Source organism: Coenobita brevimanus, chromosome 77 (genome assembly GCF_032717465.1).
Source record: "Coenobita brevimanus isolate Jiangsu-jjx chromosome 77, ASM3271746v2, whole genome shotgun sequence".
Classification (NCBI taxonomy): domain Eukaryota; kingdom Metazoa; phylum Arthropoda; class Malacostraca; order Decapoda; family Coenobitidae; genus Coenobita; species Coenobita brevimanus.
This window is the reverse complement of record NC_137030.1, coordinates 14519839-14541274: the sequence shown is the minus strand read 5'-3', so window position 1 is coordinate 14541274 and position 21436 is coordinate 14519839. Positions and strand designations below refer to the sequence as shown.

At 41.4% G+C, this 21436-nt stretch overlaps 1 protein-coding gene across 1 annotated transcript in view; it reads left to right on the top strand.

Moving 5' to 3' along the window:
* LOC145408500 (uncharacterized) overlaps positions 1-21436 on the top strand; it is a 115802-nt gene that overhangs the window by 17451 nt on the left and 76915 nt on the right. Inside the window, exon 4 of the mRNA XM_080279231.1 lies at positions 130-287. Within this exon, the coding sequence (XP_080135357.1) occupies positions 130-287 (158 nt within the window). The remainder of the gene's footprint in view (positions 1-129; positions 288-21436) is intronic.

Sequence of the window (21436 nt, the reverse complement as noted above, 5' to 3'; positions counted from 1 at the left end):
TTAAGCTTCTATTCTCTCCTCTGTCTAAACTCTCCATCCCTTTCTATATCATCTTCACCTTACCAGCTTAATCTTATCGCCAGTACATCACTATTTTCCTTTCTAATCCCGCTTTCTCTTCTTTCACAGCCGTGGTGACGTGTACGCGCGGCGAGGGTCTTATTCCACCGCCGCCACTCGTCACTGACCAGCCGTACTTCGACTCCTCCATGTTGACCAACCAGACTGCGCATGTGGGCAGACAGGCAGAGCTTCATTGTAGGGTTCACTCCATCGGCAACAGAACGGTAATAGGAACTGAAATTTTTACTTTTTTCTGTGTTTTATTTCATTATTTAGTTTAGTCTGTTTCTTTGTTTCTCTCTTCATTTTCATTGGCAACTGAACGGTAGGAGGGACTGGAATTTTAACCTTTTCACTGTCTTTTTTTTCTTTGTTAGTCTCTGTGTCTCGCTGTTTCTGTCTTCATTTATATCCGCAACAGAAAGGTATGAGGAACTGGAATTCTGCCTATATTTTTTTCCTTCTCTTGTATGTTTCCGTCTCATTATGCCGTTAACTAACATTAAAAGGAACTGGATTTTTTCTGGTCTTTTTTTCTCATGTTTCTGTCTTGTTTCTGTTTTTATTTTTATCGGTAACAGAACGGTAAGAGGATATGGAATTTTGTCTTTCTTCTGAGTGTGTGTGTGTGTGTGTGTGTGTGTGTGTGTGTGTGTGTGTGTGTTCCTTTGTTTGCCTCTGGTTTTCCTTGTCCATTTCTTCATTTTCATTTTGTCAGTCTCTTTCTTCATTTCTTTCTTGTAATCCTTGTCTTTAGTTCTCTGTGTCTGTCTCACTGTTTATCTTTCTCTGTAAGGTGAACACTACTCTCAACAGAACTTTATTATTTATTTGTTTATATATTTTTGCGACTTTGATTTTCTTTGTCCCTCTCATTCCCTGTGTCAGTCGGTCTACCAGTCTCTGTCGTTATCTCTCACTGCGGATTGTTCGTTATTAGCAAGGGAACGATGTGAGGACGTAGATTCTGTGTGTGTGTGTGTGTGTGTGTGTGTGTGTGTGTGTGTGTGTCCAGTTTCTCCATGTAAATGTCTGTAAATATTTCTTCATGTTTTCAGTCAGTCGGGATAAATTTTCATGTGGCTTTCTGTGTCTGTCACACTGCCTACATAAAACAAAGGTGGATTTTGGATTATTTGTGTGTTTCAGTGTCTTTTTTTTCTTGAGAGAGAGAGAGAGAGAGAGAGGATTATGGAATCCGTTGCATAAGATCCAACAGCTCTCTCCGTGCCACACACCTTCACATATCACCAAGTACGAGTATTAATTTACACCCAAAGCAGATCCTTTACTTGTCATAACAGTCCACCACAAGATTGGATGATACTTCATAAATGATAGAGTTTTAGATGAAATAAGTGCTCGTGGGCCCTTCGGGCCCCTTGCACTTGCTCTTGCGGAGGGCTCTCGCGTTCATGTGCTGTTCTGGTGTAACGCTGTCACTTGGATTTTTTGCAGCTAACCAATTGATCGTGTTATTTGCAGCTTCGGTAATGGAACCCAGTTTATTTTAGTTCTACCTCTGGGCAAGAAATTCTACGGAGATCCTATGCCGGCCTCCGGGAGCAGCGTTTTTGGTCAAAATGTGATCGCTCATTAAGTATAGTAAAATTTTTTCAATAGTAATGGGATCAAGTTTTTTCACATCAGCTTCTTTTTTTTTTTTTTTTTTTTGCGATTTCTCTGCCAATTTTGGTGCAATTTGAATGTGTAGTTTCGGCTGCCCAAAATACACACACACACACACACACACACACACACACACACACACACACGGCTACTGCTATAGTATATTAGATTAGGTCGTCACGTAGAAAGGCGTACGAAGCAGGCACCGATCACCTCCTCAGCTACGTAAAATCGCGTGGCGGTGGCAGGAACGGAATATGAAAATTGTCAACTTGCTGAAGAGATGAAATATTGTATCCAAGTATATCTATATCTATATCTATTTCTATCTATCTATGTGTGTGTGTGTGTGTGTGTGTGTGTGTGTGTGTGTGTGATTACGGGTAGTATGCAGTTTGTATCGATGTTTGGCGCGCTCTGATCCGTACTAATATCACAGCAGTATAAATTCGTCTAACAATAGCAAAACCATAAAACTACAGTACGTCAGGAATAACCCATATTATTCGGTCATTGTGCTTAAAGGTGTAGTGAGGCTGAATATACTGTAGATAATGTCCTTGATAAATTCCGTAAAAGATTTCACGGCTCATTTTTAAGCGAGATGCAATACCTTGATGTAATATATATATATATATATATATATATATATATATATATATATATATATATATATATATATATATATATATATATATATTTTTTCCTTCATTACAACCAGACTCCACCAACTTCCTTTTCATTTTTTGCTACTCCTCCCCTCCCCCCCTTTTTGTTTTGCTTCACCCTCATATATATTGTATCTTCATTGTTTTATTTGGTAATTATTTCCTATTTCATTTATGAATTCACACCCCTATACCTTCGATTTCCCTATAAAAGGTACCGGAGCCAACCCACCCATGAATCACATCTTTTATACGTTTCTGCCCGGAATCGTGCTAGGTCTGTTCTTCGCTCTGCTGAAAATAATTTCATCCGTACTAATGCTCTCAACTCTCCAACTCGAATTCTTCCCTCTCCTTCTGGCACCCTGTCAAAATCCTTTCTAACAACTTTACCTCATCATCCTTCCCTTCTACTGATAAAGCAGGTCTCTTCACTCAGACTTTTTCCTCCAATTCCACCTTAGACGATTCCGGTCCTGTTCCTCCATCACTTCCCCCCTCTGACTTCCTCATGACTGACATTAAAATTTGACCAGCTGATATATTTTCTGCCATCACAGGCCTCAATACTAACAAGGCATATGGGCCTGATGGAGTCCCTCCTGTTGTTCTCAAGAACTGTGCTTCTGTGCTTACACCCTGCCTAGGCAGACTCTTTCGCCTTTGTCTATCAGCTTGTACCTTTCCTTTTTGCTGGAAGTTTGCTCTCACTCAGCCAGTCCCAAAGAAGGGTGATCATTCCCAACCCTCTAACTATCGTCCAATTGCTTTAACATCCTGTATCTCAAAAGTTTTCGAGTCAATTCTCCTCAGAAAAATTTTAAAGCTTCTTTCATATTCAACCTTCTTTCTGATCGTCAGCAGGAGTTCTGTCAGGGACGCTGCAGTGGCGATCTTCTCACCTACCTTTCGGACTCCTGGTCATCCTCTTTTCGGGACTTTGGCGAAAGCTTTGCCATTGCACTTGACATCTCAAAGGCTTTCGATCGACTGTAGCATAAATCTTTAATTTCCAAACTGCCCTCTAATGGTTTCTATCCTTCTATCTGTGCCTTCATCTATAGCTTCCTTTCTGGTCGTTCTACAGCTGCTGTTGTAGACGGCCATTGTTCTTTTCCTAGATTTATCAACAGTGGTGTTTCTCAGAGCTTTGTCCTATCACCGACTCTCTTCTTTTTAATCATCAATGACCTTCTAAGCTGTACATCTAACCCTATCCACTCATACGCTGATGACTCCACCCTTCACCTTACCATTCGGTTCCCGCAATGCCCATCTCAGCAATTACTTCAACAAGCAAGTGATGAGGCTATGGCACACCTAGTGTCTGACTTGGCTCGTATCTCTGACTGGGGAAAAAATAATCTTGTTGCTTTTAATGCACCAAAGACTCAGTTCTTACATCTATCATTCCGACAAAATCTTCCACAGGTGTACCCACTAACGTTTAATAATATTCAGCTTAATCCTGCATCATCCTTGAACATGCTTGGGGTTTCATTTACTCAGGACTTATCTTGGAAAGATCATATTACATATCTTGCAAAAACTGCTTCCAAGAGATAAGGTGTGCTAAGCCGACTCCGTTCCTTCTTTACCCCTGCACAATTGTTGACTCTATACACGGGTTTTATCCGCCCCTGTGTGGAGTACAACTCTCATGTGTGGGGAGGTTCCCCACATACAGCTCTTCTCAATAGGGTGAAGTCAAAGACTTTTCGTCTATTAACTCTACTCCTCTTACTGACTCCCTTCAACCTCTTTCTCTTCGCCGCACTGTTGGCTCTTTATCTCTTTTCTATCGCTACTTCAGTGGTTACTGCTCCTCTGAACTGTCTGCTTGCATTCCTCCACCTTTACGACGGGCGCATAGCACCCGTATAGCAGCAGACTCTCATCCCTTTTCTGTCCAACTTTCTAATGCAAGAGTTAGCCGTTACTCCCAGTCCTTCATTTATGGAACAGGTCATCTATGGAACTGTCACCCTCTGTCTGTATTTCCAGCTTCTATGATCTCCAGTCTTTCAAACGCAGTGTGTCCAGGCATCTCGAAATGATCGGATCTTGAATTTGGCTTTCTCTTGTATTTTGATTTTCTCTTGGAGAGAACAGTTATTGCGGGCTCGTGGCCTTTGGTTCCTTCTTCATCAGATAAAAAAGAAAAAAAAACTTTTTCGAATCGCCAGCATGTTTATGTATTTTTACCAATTTTTTGCATCTTTATCACTTCTCTGCGTGTTTCCACCACAATTAATTTTTGTCACAGTTCTATTATGTGTTCACCATTTTTTAAATGCCTCAACCACTTTCTCCCGTCCATTATTTCTCATGTTTTCGCCTCTTCCTAGTGTTTTATTTTCCATGTCTTGTTTCAGCCTCTTTTCTCGTGTGTCCACCGACTTATTATCGTGTATCAACCCTTACTTTTTCTCCATCCTTGTTTCATCATCCAGTTTTTCCAAATTTCGGGCCTCCATCTCCCTTTTGGATGTGGTAGCGTCTCTTAGGGCTTCCCGTTGAGCCATTCATTCCCTAAGGATTTTTAGACGCAAGGTCCCATCCCACATCTGTCTAGCATTTTCGTATTTGTTTTCAGCTAGTCTCCACTGTATTTTCAAACCCACAGTTTAGCTCAGGTGCCACAGAAGGCTCGTGTCACTCCCTTTTTACTTTCCTTTCATGCAAAAAATTCATCTTGCAATGGACAGAACTTCCCTGTTGACCCATCCAAGCAAATCCCTTCACTCTGGAGAGGCATTTTTTTATTCTTTCAAGCTACACGCAGGCGATTGTACTTAATTAAGGAACGACTTCAATCAGCAAAAGGGTTAATGAAGGCTCTAATCCTTCAAGTTAGAAGAGTTTCTCCTCTTTTATTCTACCTACTTGTACCTTCAAAGCAACTTTACTAAAGGAAAACCTTTGGCAGTGAAGGAGTTAATAAGCCATACCTACTCCTTCCACTTCTTCCAGTTAGATGAGTTTCTCTTAAGCTGAATACTATCATCTGCAGGGCAGCAAATATAAGCTTACAAAAAAATAAGGCCACCGGATTGAAGAGGTTTAGTGATCTCTAAAAAAAGGTTTTCGCCCACCTGCTTTTAAAATTTCCTTTAAGTATGCTATTTACATTATAAATGACTATATTTACTTCGTCACTATTTAATTTCAAGTTCGGAAGGCCTTCACTCGCTCTCCCAGCACTTGTTTTTTTTTTTACTTTCCTGCCTACAGCTTCCCTTTCATTTTTACCTACAACTTTGACATTTTACTTAACCAACCGCAATTTAGGCTATTTTCTCATATTAAAATATTACAGTAGGTAAACCACCATACGGAAATACCCTCACCGTTTTAATATTTTACCCACAATTCAGATTAATGAACAAAGATCCTGCCCCCTTTTTCTTTCTGTACTTTCTACTCTACAACCCAAATATGCAGCCCTCCACTTCACCTTATTACAAGCCAGCGAGCGAAGCAAGCAAGCATAACGAAGCGAGGTTTTCGTTCAGCTGAGAAATAAGCGGCCCGACACGACCTGGCCAGGACCGACACAACACGGCCAGATCGCAATGGTTTTCAGAAGCTAATAACTTTTCTACTATGTGAGATACAGAATAGATTCTTTCAGCAGGTAGTACATACATTCAATTTATTTTGTTTTTAGCTATGTGTATTTACTCATGAGACCAAAGAAACCTCTTGGAACTGCAGCATTCCAAGGAAATGGACAGAAGGCATCAATTGTCATGCTCCACTATGAAATCGATTTTAAAAAGATTCCTTGTTGTTACACTGTGTTTACTTGCATGAACTCTAACAGCTGAATATCGGATATTATGCCCATAATTTTACATGAACGTTTTGTGTTTATTTAGGGGATGAAATCAGCAAGGGTAGTCGCACCATTTCTGGGTTTTATCTTTCGATCAATAACCTTGCTTTTACCAACACAGTTCCTTGACCCGGCAAGTCGGGAGCAGAGAACCAAACATTGTGTGTGTGTGTGTGTGTGTGTGTATGTGTGTGTGTGTGTGTGTGTGTGTGGTAAACGCTACGGCGCCTCGCTATATGACATCCAGAGAGAAAACGTTGGAGAGGAGAACGTGAGAAAGTAAATATTTTAGCTCAAATATGCTTCTGTTTATATTCAACTACCCCACTAGAAATGTTGAAAGTATACACCAAATAAACTTATGATGATAGTCGTATGTACAAACTCTCACTCGCTCGTCCCGGCCCAAAATTATGAAGCCAGTAATTAAACACAGTATCCATAGTCACACTTCGCCCATTTTTATCTCACTGTCAGTCACAATATAACTCATGCATGAGTGAATGAAAATGCATGAATGACTGAAAACCCGTTAACTGTTTTTTATTATTTACTCGGGAACCCCATACAAAGTCACCTTTTCTCCATCATTTTTTGTTCCTCCCAACACTAAATTTAACTCATTTTTTCTCTCTGTGCAAACAAGAATTTTACTCAAGTATGAAAGGCCATACCGCCATCTTTTATTTATTGTTTATTTTACTGTCATTGCCAGTCACTTATTTTTCCATTGAAGCATTAGACCATAATAATCTCTACCACCAAAAAATCATACTTGCTTTCTCTTCAGTTACCTTTTTTCTTTGTTATCTCATCCCCCCCCCTCTCTCTCTCTCTCTCTCTCTCTCTCTTCATCCCACAATGTAGCCATCCAGGTTCCCCCTCCCCTTTCTGTTTAAGTGCAACCCACAGTTTTCCTCAAACACAAGAGGCCCTACCTTCTTTACTTCTCTCCTTTATTTTTCTTTTCTTTTTTTTAATCTGCAACCCACAGTTAAACTTAGAAAGGTTCATTTTCTCTTTTCTTGCTTCTACTTTGCAAAGACCTAATCCCCCTTTCTTTTCTTTTTTTTATTCCCCTGCAGCCCACATTATACTATAATATTTTATTTCAAAGCAAAATATTTCCTCAAGTAAGAAAAGTTCCCATTCCTACCCCCTTTTTTTCTGTGAATCCCACACAGTTTTGGTTCCCATTATCACTTTGATACCAACAATTTAACTGAAGTACAGAAGTCTCTACTCCACTTATTATTATTTCTTAACTTACAGTACAGTTAACCCTCCCATCTTTATACCCTCCTCTGTTTCACAGTGAAACTCACAGATTAATCCCTCTTTTTTTATTTCTTAAGTACACAGGTCTCACAAGCTTTATATATATCTTTTATCGCTTACACTGCAACCCACAATGTCACAAGCACGAAAGGTCTCATGCCTTTTTTTCTCCTTTTCCGATGCAACCCACAAGTACGCTCAAGTCAGAAAGGACGTCTCCCCCTTTTTCTATATGTATTTGTTTTCATTTTCTTGCTTTACGATCTACTTTTTTTTTTTTCCTGCAACGTACAATCAGGGAGGGGTGAGTGAGCTGGGGGGAGGGTAGTCAAATGGTGGGTGACAGAGCGACTTGGAGGCGTTTTGTCTGCAGCCACCCTTTGCGAGATTAGGGCGTCTGGCTATAGATAGATAGATTGATAGACAATTCAGCTCAAACATGGGGGTGTTAATATTCCTGTTTCTGGTGCGACATTTCACACTCATGAACCACATCCAGTTCTGGTAATTATCTACCTTTCTCCTGCCTTGGGTGAGGCGAAGGTGCAAAATAATAGGGGAGGGGGGTAGGAGTATGGAGGGAAGCTGAGTTATGGAAGAATGGGAGGATGGAATAAAAGATAGAGGGGGCAGCAGACTGATAGAGGGATTCATGAAGAAGTAAAAATGGAGGGGGAAGAGAGGGATGGAAGTATACGAGAAAGAAGGAGGAAGAAAAGGGTAGAAAAATTAAAGGAGGTGTGAAGATAGAGAAATAGGAGGAAGCTGGACTGAGGAGAGATGAAGAGATGGCAGGAGAATGGGAGAAATACAGTGGTGGATCAACCGAGGGTAGTGTTCGCAAGGAGAAAAAAAAGGGGTTGAAGGGAAGACTGAGATAGGGAGGTGGTGGGCGGAGGGGAATGGATGGAAACGTGGATTGAAATAATGGTGGTACATAACAAAACTGGCGAAGGGAAGAGATGGAGAGGTAGAAGTGTGTGGAGGGAAAGAATTTAAGAAAAAATAAAATAGATATGAAGAGATGGCCAAAACCACGAGAAAGGAGGCACAGTAGAAATTTGGGAAATGGAAAGAGATGATGTGAAAGTATGTATAAGAAAGGAGCATGAAAAGAATCATGGACAGAAGAGAGGTAAGTAAATGAAAGGAAAGATGAAGGATGGAGATGATCTTGGCGAGTAGAAGGGTGAAGGAAAAAAAAGAAAAGAAAAGTGTGGCCCAAGATAAGGGGAGAATGAGGTTTGGAACAGCGAAAAGGATGGCTTCGTAATATCACTTCCTTACGGATTTAGTTTGCTTATTGCACCTTACTAATCTCTTGTCTCTGGTTTATCTCTCTAATTTCGACTTAGTTTGTGTAACATAATTATTATCAGTACCAACGTTCCCTACACAGAGATAAAGTAAGGAAGGAGAGATAGAGAGTCTCCTTAACCAATGAAAATGCTGGCCAAGGATAGAGTAAGAGGAAGGAAACTAAGTAGGAGAGGAAGCAAGAGGTGGAGGATGGATAAAAAGAAACTGGACTGAGCTGGAGAGGGAGAACCATAGTTCATTCAACTTAACTTTGCGGAGATTTTCGTCTTTTGTAACTTATTTTACCGGTGGTTGGTGGCTGAATAAGACATTACCAAAGCTCTACGCCCTTTCCGTGGTATTCTTCCTGACTAGCACCATATTCTTGTGCTGATTCTTGGTACAGCATTGCATTCAAAATAGCAGGATGGCAATTTTATGCCTAGTTAAGGTAAACAGAGTATAGCGGGCAGTGTGAAAAGTGTGCCGGTATCATTCAGGGGGATGAATGATGTTTGGTGACAGTGTGTAGGAACGGTCACGAAGCTGAGGAGAGTGAGATGGATCGACGAGTTTGATGAATTTAAGTAAATTCATTTACACTGACGTTTGTTTAAACTATTTACGGATAAATTTATCCAGCTCATGGGAGATATTTACAAACTGGAAGATTTTAATGGAGACTGATCCTAACTCATTCACTGCAGATTTCCCCAGTGTTAAGTAAACATGACCATACCATCTCAGTACACTCTCTTCGATTCTGGTGTCCACAGACTTCCTCACTCCGCATCATTCACGAATCACATTATTTTGTATCCTATCCCCTCTCAGTACTACACATACAGTAGTCTATATTCCTCAAACGTCGAATCTCGAATGCTCTTATTCTTGACATTTCATTATCATGCCACACCACTGTTTCACATCCATAGGTTGGCACTAACACTCCTTCATGTAAGCCTCGCGCTGCTGCCACACTCAAGCCTCTAATTCTTTTCAAGGACTTCATAGCAAAAGCTATTTTCCTTCGTTGTGTCACTCTCTTTTCCACTTATGTGTATATAATATATGCATTAATGTCCTCAAACACATGGCGCGTTTTTTCATTTTAATTTTACTACTTCCAGTGGATTTTGTTCAGAATTGGATGGGTTAACTGCTGAAAAAAAAAAAAATCCTAAATCCATATATAATAGTCTGACATTAACAAGACCATAACAAATAGGACTCCACGAGATTGAGGGGATGAAGTATGAGACCATTTGGTAAATCAACCTTCGGTGTGATGGTGGTTGTGGGAGTATTTCATGGAGCAGCTCTGTCAGTCTGTCTCACATTAACTATTTTCGGACCCGAAGTATTTCCCTCTCAAAGGCCTTAACAACTGTAATAATATCATAACACACAACACATACACCCCTCCCACCCCTAAAAAAAAAAAAAAAAAAGTATCACACTACATCACAACACCACACCAAGGACATTGCCCAAAGGCTCCTGAAGCTTCCGTATGTAGTACATAACTTTGTATACTTAATTCTTTATTGTTGCTACGTCCTGGCAATTTTATTTAGCCTGGAAAGAATCTCTCCCATACTGAAGGGATAATGTAATGTCCACTGAATTTTTCTTTTCAATGACGTCTTTTTCTGATCAGTTTTTCAGTTTCCATATGATTATATTCAACTTGAACAAAGATTTCTTCTGTTGCAGGTTATGAGGATTTATAAATTATTGGATGACAATGGATACTATGAAAATAACTGATAAGATAACTGCTAACCTCTTCCCTAGGATGGGTCTCAGTTAGCCAAGAAATAAGTACAAATACCGGACATGTCTATTCATGGAGACATTCTAAGAGGCAAAATAAATACTGAGAGTGAGGATAGGGTGGTGATGGAGACTTTCAAAATCAATTGTATTCTCTTCACCTTAACCTAAGGCACGACTGAAGGCACTGGCCATTGGAAATGAGGTGTATGGGAATGCCCAGCTGACGGACATAGCCGTTTTTCTTTTCTTGCCTTGGTCTGAAGTGATTATCATTTTCTTTTATTACCTTGGAATCACGCAAGTGCAAAGAAGGCAGGTGGGTGGCATTGGGACTTTACTGTTTGCGATGGAGGGGTTAGGAATGAGATATCTGATCCTGCATCATACAATTTGTTTGCTGCAGCCACCACTTGCCTGTCCCAAGCCACCTCCACTCTTGCTAAGCCATCCATTCATGCAAAAGAGGGATCAAGTGACTGTGCAGTCAGAAAGGAATTGTAGGTGAGTGTCCTCATTGCTGAGTGGGGACAAAGGTTGGGCAGCCGTAAGTCATGTAAGTGGGCGTCCACACGTTTACTCAACATATGTTGGCAACACAGCTGGCAACATGTTCAGGAACATGTTTGCAGCAGTATTTGGACAGATGTATGCAAACATGTTTCAGTGCAGTCTCGAACACTGGCAGCAGAGGCGATGGGATAAATGTGTCCATACCAGGCAGCTGAGACTTCATCATGATGTTGCCAACATGATCTGGACGCTGCTGCTCCCAACATGTCTGCAGCGTGTTCGTTACTGTGTTGCTTACATATTGCCAGGACTTGTTTGAGAACACGTGTGGACGCGTCCTAAGGCATAAACGCTGCAGTATAGCCACCCAGCATCCTTCATGGCACGCACGCCTTACCATTATCTCACCACCGCCCACACTGACCCAGTCTGGTGCATTGCAGGGGATTCCATCCCAGCCTCAGTGCATTTTCCATTACCACATTGAGGTGAAGTTCTAAGTGCTATACCATTTTCATTTTACCTTGACCTAAAGTTGCCATCCCTTCATCTTGAATACTGAGTTATAGCAATGGATTAACAGCTGAAAATGAAGCTACTCATGAAAAAGTGCTACAGGAAGGGTGTTGAGCCACTGTGTTGTCTTTTTCTGTCACTGAGCTACGAGAAATATGCAACAAAACTAAGATAATCTGGGACAAGTGTACATGAATAAACTGTAGTGTGTGGGGAAGTGTATTTAGATTTGCGCATAAATAAAAGAAGTAAGCGAAATAGAAAAATAGGGAAAATTTCATTCTGGAGAAGAGGCATTATTAGATGTGTAAAGGCTGCCATTCATCTAAAGTAGTAAGAGTTTAGAAAAATAAGTGAATTAAACGGACGGGGCAGTCCCATCCTGCCCAGGCCACCCCGGCCTGCATGGACAGCTAGCCCCAAGGTATTCTTTAGACCTTAGCTCTACGTCCTTTTCATAGCACTTCACTGGGACTGGGACCTATTTTACTATTAATTTCTCCTTACGGCACAGAATTGAAAATGGTAATGTCAATTTTACGTCCTGCTGAAATTAACAGAACATAGTTAAGTCCCCTTAAAGAACAGTATCAACGTGCAGGCTCTTATGATTCACCATCAGCTGACTTTAACATCTGGGGGTTAGTTGGAGTAGAATGATAGAGGTGTCTCAATTATAAGTGAGTAAACAGAGACTTATTAACACTTACAAATTCCCGTACTCTTTCAGTTGGATAAAATTGTCTGGTATTACCTAGAATGAAATACCAGAGATGATTAGTATTTATAGAGGAGAGAGTTTGGTGATGGAACGTTTCAGAATCGATTGACTTGGAAATGTCATTTTCAGGAAGCATAATAAAAGTAATGAGCCAGAATGAATTAGTCTCGGAAGCGGACATTACGTTTTAGAAGACACTACTGAGGATGGGGGGAAGCGGGATGGAGGAGGGAGATGTTGTAGCAGGGAAGAGCTCTTGTTAATGCTAAATAGAAATGGTCGTGGAGAAACTTTGTGTGTGTGTGTGTGTGTGTGTGTGTGTGTGTGTGTGTGTGTGTGTGTGTGTGTGTGTGTGTGTGTGTGTGTGTGTGTTCAACAATCAAAAGGTAAATATTTTAGTGAGTAATTAACAGTTAATTTAGATAGTGTAAAACTTTCTCGATTCACCCTGTTTTCTACGAACACATGTACGAAGTGTTTTATTTATGACCCAACAGGTGCTGCAGAGGGGCACCTGTACGCGGTGGTACTGCAATAAGCAGCTGCCTCCGTAGCCTGTTAATGCAAATGTCCCTGAACTCCTACCTTCTCGCTGGGAAGATGGCTTGCAGAAAGGGGGCAACTGCAGCCTGTTGTCTTTTGGGTTCACATTCACGAGAGTTTAGGGTTGAAATGGCTACTACTACTGCGCTACTAAGGATGATTTTTAAAGAACCTGTGATGAAAAGGACAGTGGAGTCTTAATTCAAAACTTTAAGAAATGTAACCCACTCCCTGCTTGTAATGGACCTGGGTAGTGTAATGATGCTGTCACTAACCGGTTTTATTATATGATGTAAATCGCAGTGTGGCCAGGAAACTTAAGACTATTTATGGTTGTTTCCCCTTGGGAAATGAATTCGTTCTACTCCAGACGATATTGTAGGAATGTAACGAGAACTGAACTCGGTCTGTTACACGTACCGAGGTTGTTTCATATATTTTATCATGCTACTATCAGACAATTTTTGTGATTAAGAACTATGAATATTAACTCTTTCCCTGCAACGAACCCATTTACTTATATAATTCTCACTGGTACCTGATGGTTATATAAGATTCTTTCATTTAAACTGAAACTTGAGACGTTTCTATTTATTGCTGTAAAGGACGGAGAACTTTTCGGCTTTGTGGTTATCGATGTAGGTGGGGGAGACAGCATGGCATATGGGACACAGCTGGGGAAGGGTGAGGGGTAAGGGGGAAGCAGGGGCAGGGGATAGAAGTAGTAGTCGGGAGTTGGTGATGAAAGGTGGGGGTGATGAGTGGGGGATAAGGAAGTTTGTACAGGGAGAGGGGAGGGGATTGGGGGGAAGACAGGCAAACATGTACGAAAACTGGAGAAAGAGAAGATGAGGGGGAGGAGGAGGAAGAACTGTTGGAGGGTGGAGGGGAAAAGGAAGCATGGACTAGGAGGGAGGAAAAAAATAGCAGACGAAGAGGAAAGGAAATATGAAGAGAAGGAGCAGGAGGAGGATGGAGGAGTATATCGAATGAGAACGCGACGAAGATATTGTGATTACTTTTCCAAAAGAGCTGGGAATACAATTTTGTGACCAAGCCAGGCCATTTCTTTGTGCATTAGAGCCAATTGTGCAAGTTTGCAATAGACGAGTATACCTTTTGGCAGCACCATGGCCATTCCCGGCACGCAGCCTGATCCATTCACTGAAGCAAACCCCAGAGGCACTGACAGGGATAAATGTGGGAAAATGTTTTTTTTTTTTTTTGTTTAGGTGTTTCTCTCTCTCTCTCTCTCTCTCTCTATATATATATATAAATATATATATATATATATATATATATATATATATATATTCATCAGCCGTTTGAGTATCCACTGTAGGACCAGCCTATCCCGACCGAAGTCGGGACGATACAGCCAATGTATCTCTACCAAGTGGCTTAGGCTGTGTGGTAGAGATTGTATGTAGGGTGAGAAGTGCTTGTAAGTGTAATTGTAGTGTTGGAGTGGCTTTGGATGTGTGTGTAGTCTGTGAACCAAGTGTAATCGGCCCGCGCAAGCCGACTGGATGCAAGCATACTTTACAGTAAGCGACACTGGTTCAACCACGGCACCCCTTGTGTCCTCAAGTTCAGTACGTGGCCGGGTGAACACTCCCAAAGTTTATTACCCTGGCGGGGCGCGAACCCTGGTCCACCTGTGTACGAATCGCACACTCTACCACTGTACCACACTCGGTCTATATATATATATATATATATATATATATATATATATATATATATATATATATATATATATATTGTGCAGAGTTTTGCTGATGTCTGTGAGCGTCGTGCCTTGAAAGTAAATGTAGAAAAGAGTAAAGTGATGGTTATTGAGAGAGAAAGTGACTCCCAGTGCGATGTTACACTGATTGTAGAGAGACTGGAATTGGTGAGAGAGTTCAAGTACTTGGGTACAGTGATAGAAAGGAGGGGAAAATGTGCAAAAGAAATTGAAAGTAGAGTGACACAAGAAAGAAAAGTAGCTGGTGCAATGAAGATCTTGGTAAGAAGCAGAGGCTTGAGTGTTGCAGCTGCACGAGGCTTACATGAAGGAGTGTTAGTGCCAACTTTAACATATGGATGTGAGACTATGGTGTGGCATGAAAATAAAAAGTCAAGAGTAAGAGCAGTGCAGATGGGACTGCTGAGGAACGTATGTGGAGTACAGAGGGTGGATAGGATACAAAATAATGTCTTTCGTGAGAGATGTGGAGTGAGGAAGTCTGTAAACACCACAATCGAAGAGGGTGTACTGAGATGGTATGGTCATGTGGAGAGAATGGATAACAAATGAGCGAATCTGAAGGAGGGAGGAGGCGAGGTAGGCCAAGGAGAAAGTGGAGAGATATGATGGGTGAGTGTGTGAGGAAGAGAGATTTGGAAGTCAGTGTGGCTAGGGCACTGACAAGAGATCGAGCTAGGTGGATGAATGTTGTGAGGAGAAGTGCATGATGAGGGGTTTGGCACCCCTTTTTAACGTGGCAGCATCCGGATTAACTCAATCGGATACGTTTTTGTGGAGCTACAGAACGTGGTGAATGTTTTTGGCGTATCCGATAGAGCCATATATATATATATAGATAGATAGATAGATAGATAGATAGATATAGATATAGATATATATAGATAGATAGATAGATAGATAGATTAAGAGAGAGAGAGGAGGTTAGATAAAATGGATGTCATACAGGGTATTTGTTTGGCGTTTTGTGTTGGTCTGTATAGCTGAGAATGGAGGCTGTGTGTGAATGACTGGGTTGAGGGGTTTGTAAAATCAAGGGATTTTAGTCAGCTGTGGTAAATGTTGGCAGTTAAAGCTTAAAAAATGATTAACTCTTTTACTGCCAGGGAATAAACATTTACTCTGTAAAAACTTACATTCTCTAAACCTGGAGCACTGGTAGCCACTGCTAAAGTTGAATATATTCGTCTGATGGTATCAAGAACATGACAGTTAAAAGTTCTCTCGTCTAGATAGGTTAATATCTACCAGATAGGTTAATATCTTCAAACCGATGCCTGCTTTCAAAATTTAGTCGTACTGTTACCAGACGATTTTAGTCAGCTAAAGGGAGAACTCCTGAAGTGAAAGTGTAAACGAAGGCTGCATGTAACCCCCTCTAATTCGAAGAGTCTGTCCTAAGCTGAATAAAATATACTGATGATAGCAGAAACAAGTATAAATTTGCTAGCTATTGGATCTTCAAAGTTCTTCGGTTAATCCCGTTGATGAGGACCAGGGGGGAAATTTTGTGCGTTGCTGTGTGAGTGGCCAAGTGTGGTGTGGTGTGGTGTGGTGTGGTGTGGTGTGGTGTTGCTTCGTTGCAGCCAGTAAGGACGTGGAAATCCTCGTTTTCGAAAATCGTTAGTAAGAAATAGCTAGGAAGTGCCACTGTTATAATGATATAGCCTATTTCATACAGGTTTAGGACTGACCTAAATCCCGCTGCCATACAGATTAGTGGTGTGCTGTGTAGTCCGCTCACTGATATAGAGGTTGTATCTCAGGTATAACTGCACCATAATTGCAGCTGTATATCCTGTGAAATTATGACCTGAATTTACTTCTACTACTGCTAGTCGATATCAGTCACCTTAGGGATTTCCTTTTGCAGTGAATCAGACAACAATCTCCATTACAATATTCAGTATGAGTGGGCTTTTTCTTTTTTTAAATTTATGTTGAAACAATTTCTTTCTGCTTCAAGAACGTCTCTGACAGTGAAAATTGATGTTTAGGATCTAAGTGTGTCTCTCTTGCAAATTACTTACGCTCTATATCATAATTTCTCTCAGTTCCACTAGGGGTGAGGCATTCACCAGACTCAAACCTCCACCTAACACTTGCATTCACCTCCCTTTCAACACCACCCATATAAATATTAACCTTGGATAGGTATAGGTCTTTTTTAGTAACACCACAGGCATCTGTCTATCTACCTATCTATTGCCAGACGCTTCAATCCCGTTTGGGGTGGCCACAAACAAATCGCCTCCAAGTCGCCCTGTCCCCCGCCATTTCACTGCCCTGCTCCCAACTCACACCCCCCTCTCTCATATACCTCTCCACCCCATCCCTCCATCTCATCCTCGGCCTCCCCCTCCCTCTTCTTCCCTCCACCTCACTCACATACACTCTCTTCGTCAGTCTTTCACCCTCCATCCTCTCCACATGGCCAAACCACCTCAGTGTGTTCCTCATAACGCTTCCTATCACATCCACATCCACACCACAACGCTCCTTTATATCCTCATTCGTCAGCCCGTCTCTCCATGTGACTCCACAGGTTCCTCTTAAATAACTCATTTCCACTGCTCTCACTCTTGACTTGTGTCCTTCCAACAACGTCCAAGCTTCACTTCCATATGTTAGAGTTGGTATCACAATACTGTCATGTAGTAACTTTTTCACTTCTATGCTCACTTCCCTGATTCTTATCACTGCTTTCAAAGAACCAGCAACCTTTCTTCCCTGCTGTACCCTTTCAAGCACTTCACCCTCCAAACCTTCATCCTTACTCATCACACTACCCAAGTACTTAAACGTACTCACATTTTCCAATTCCTCACCATCCAACCTCGCTGTACATTCACTGACTTCACCTCTCTCAAAGACCATCACTTTACTCTTCCCTACATTCACCTTTAGATTCCTTTTCTTACACACTCTCCCAAACTCATCCACCAAGCCTGGGTATTATTCACCGGCCCTGGAAGAAAATTAAAAAAAAAGTTCTAATCAGAATTTATTCATGAAACTTGGTATGAGTGTGGATGAACCTCTCTTGTTGACACTGATATAAGTATTAAAGAAAATTTAATGAGATGTAGCAATGTGAAAAAAAAAAAATCCTGAGATCATTTGAAAAAAAAAAAAAAAGACAACCTAGTTCGAGAGTTGATAGCTAAATATATACGAATATTTTTTTTGTCTTTTTTCAATACTCCTTGCATGCATTCTCAAAACCTTCCAAACACAGGCTGCTAGCTCCTCTTTTATCAGACAACCCTAAAAGAAAATACTGCTCACATAATAGGCATAGTCGGGTGAAAATCACCCAACCACTGTAAAAAACACATGAAGACCGAAGCGTAGTGTCAACCACCCACCTAACACAGATTCTCAACACACAATGCAACTACTGAGAGAGAGAGAGAGAGAGAGAGAGAGAGAGAGAGAGAGAACGTTCTGGATATAAAGAAACCGTGTCTATAATAAGGTATTGCAATATTGCTATGTGAATTTTACCCAGGTATGCCTGTCCAGTAAACAACCAGGGCGACATCACACATCCCTGCCGCAGCCCCACTCTCATGGGAAACCAGTCACTCACAGTATATCCCATTCTTGAGCATGCTGTACTATTTACATAAAATCTTTTTACTCCCTTTAATAACCTACCGTCTAGTCCATACAATCTCCAAACAGTCCACAAAGCCTCCCTATCGGTTCTATCATATGCTTTCTCTAAGTCCATGAAAGCCCAAAGCACATCCTTACCTTTCGCCAAATGCTTTTCACACACTTGCCTCACAGCAAACACCTGATCCACGGATCCCCTCCCTTTCCTACCCTCTCCTAAAGCCACATTGCTCATCACCAATCACTGCCTCTGTACCTCTCTCTAACTATATTAACACTCTACCATACACCTCACCTACAACACTCAGTAGACTTATACTCCTAAAACTAGTACATTCATCGTTATTACCCTTACCTATATTCAATGGAACCACACACACGCACACCCAGTCAATCGGCACCATTCTTCTCATGAAACACATTCATCAATTTTACTAACCACGCAACTGTAGTTGCTCCACCACTTTTCAAACATTCCACAGCACACCCAGCCATACTTACAATTTTCTCAGCTTTCATCTCCCTTACTGCCTCCTACACTTCCTCTACCATGATCAAAGAATCATTCAGCTCTTCCAACACATTTATTCCCCTTTCCATCTGCCACAATCTCATCCTCCCTTTCTCTCTCTCTCTCTGTAGATTGCACTGCGCAGTTGACCCTCTTGCGGTGTGGTGCGGTGAGGATCAGTCCCTTCTCCCTTTAGGGCTAAGGTGCGAATGAATTTGTGTATGTGGATGAATAAAATGGGAGTGTGTCGTCCTGTCTTGGCTACCTCCCTTTCTTTGGGAGAAGCAGCCTAGGTATATATACATAGAGAGAGAGACAGACAGACAGATAACAAGACAAATGGATGAATGGATGGATGGAGATACTAGTAAACAGATAGAGACAGACAGACAGACAGATAAGTAGGTAGATACATAGATAAATACATAAAGACAGATACCGGTACCATTCTTAATCACGTGTAATTTCATCCAAATGGGATGTATGTAGCCTGAGATATGAAGACCTCTAAATTTAAAGCTATATCCTTGCCCACCTAACCATCGCTGGAATATAAGGTGATCATAGCAGGTGGTGTGTGGGATGAGTAGACTAGTCCTTCATTGACTGTATATTCCTTTTACGATGAACTGGCCTGTGTTGGGCGCTATTTATTGGTGCGAGAATTGACTATTGCAGAAAAAAGCAGATGAAAGGTGTGTGTGTGTGTGTGTGTGTGTGTGTGTGTGTGTGTGTGTGTGTGTGTGTGTGTGTGTGTGTGTGTGTGTGTGTGTGTGTGTGTGTGTGTGTGTGTTCCGAGCATAATAAATACTGAGAAGTACGAAAGTGGGATATTATGAAGAAGGTAATGAAAGAAGAGAGAAAGAAGGTAGGAATAATGGGAGGAAGTACCGGAAAGAAGGAAGGAGGCAACTGAAGAAAAGAGGTGGGAGTGAGGAGAATAAGGAGGAGAGGAAGAGTGGAATTGGAGGAAGTGGGGAGGAGGAAGAAGAATCTCTCTCTCTCTATGTACACATATATAATATGTATGTTTATACTGGATAATATATATAATAATTATGTATATATATAATATATATAATACACATATAATAAGTCAGAAAAATACATATATAAAAGAATTTTAGGGAGAGAGAGAGAGAGAGAGAGAGAGAGAGAGAGAGAGAGAGAGAGAGATCAAAAGGGGTTACGTGCGTAGCGAGAAGAGAGCTGGACTTCACAGTTGAGTAACATTAAGGGAGAGCTGCAGGTTGAGAGTGACGGAGAATGAAAATGGATGGAAGGAGAGTGGAGGTGAAGGGTGGGAGAGTAGTGGTTGAGGGAGGGAGAGTCGAGGCGAAGGGAGGGAGAGTTGTGGTGGACGGTGAAAATGGCGTTGTGGAGGGAAGGAGAAAAACGCAGGAAAGATACACAAGAAAGCAAACAGCAAATTGCCTAGTAGCACTGGTTCTTTGAATGATGTTTGTTGTTTTGCAGGATTATAAAAAGGATGTTTATTCTACAGGTCAAAGACAAAGACAACGAAACATGAAGGCTCCCACCCCTCACCAGCCCCTCAACCAAAACCGGCAGGAAACTGGGAAGTACTACTGAACAGCAGAGGAAAGCTGTCGTAGAATTTCATGTTCAAGGATGAATGAAAATCATATTTACACTCATAGCTAACAAGGTTAAAGTAGTACTAAGTCAGTACCAAGTACATGACGATGTTGTCCTGTGACTGTGTCCTCTGCACACTCTATTTAACAAAACAGTGAATGGCGGAACTTATTATTGTATAGGAAAATTGTTTAACTGGGGACTGCTGTCCAAGCACTGATTCAAGCTTTTTTTTTTTTTTTTTCAGTGTTACTACTTAATCATAGTTTATTATAGTGATGGGGTATTTGTTCAATATGTTTACAACCTCGAAGAAAAAAATACTTTTGTGGCTGGAAACATTTAAGAGTTTTATTAATACGTCCTCAAGGATAATTCGTCCAGTAGAGACTAGGGGTGAAGGGAGGAAAAACAAATGTGAAGGAAGGGATAAATAGGAAGAGAGCGAAGAGAGAGACAAGAGGGCGGCGGTATAATTAAATGTGGTGGAGGGAGGGAGAGAGAATGTAGGAAGAGAGGGAGGAGTTATTGAAGCGAAGAAAGAAGAAAAGTAGGGATGGATGGAGAGAGGAAGGTGAGGATGAAGAGAATGAGAACATGGAGATGCAGGTCAAGGGAGAAAAGGAGAGTGGAGGAAGAAAGGAAGGAAGGTGAAGGTAGAATGGGGGAAGGAGAAGCTGAAGAAGAGTGACGGTGGAAGGAGGCAGGGAAGTTGGAAAAGAAAAGGGAGGGGGAAATGGGGGAAGAGTTGAGACAAGGAGGGAAAATGGAAATGAAGGGAAATGAGGGTGGAAGAAGAAGGAAGGTAGTGACAAGGAAGGAAGAAAAATGAAAGACAATGAAGACAGACCTAGAGGGAGGACAGGATGGAGAGTTTGAGGAAGGCAGAGAGGGGAAAGTGGAAGGTGTAATATGTGGGAGGAAGAAACAAAGGGAAAATATAGAAAGCTGCAGAGAGAGAGAGAGAGAGAGAGAGGGGGGAGAAGCTGTAGATGGATGGAAATGAAGATGCTGGACGTAAGAAAGGGAGTGTATATGTGGAGAGAGGGAAAGAAAAGGGAGGAGGGTGTTTGAGATAAAGGTTGTAGGAGAGAGCGATGAGAACTGAGCG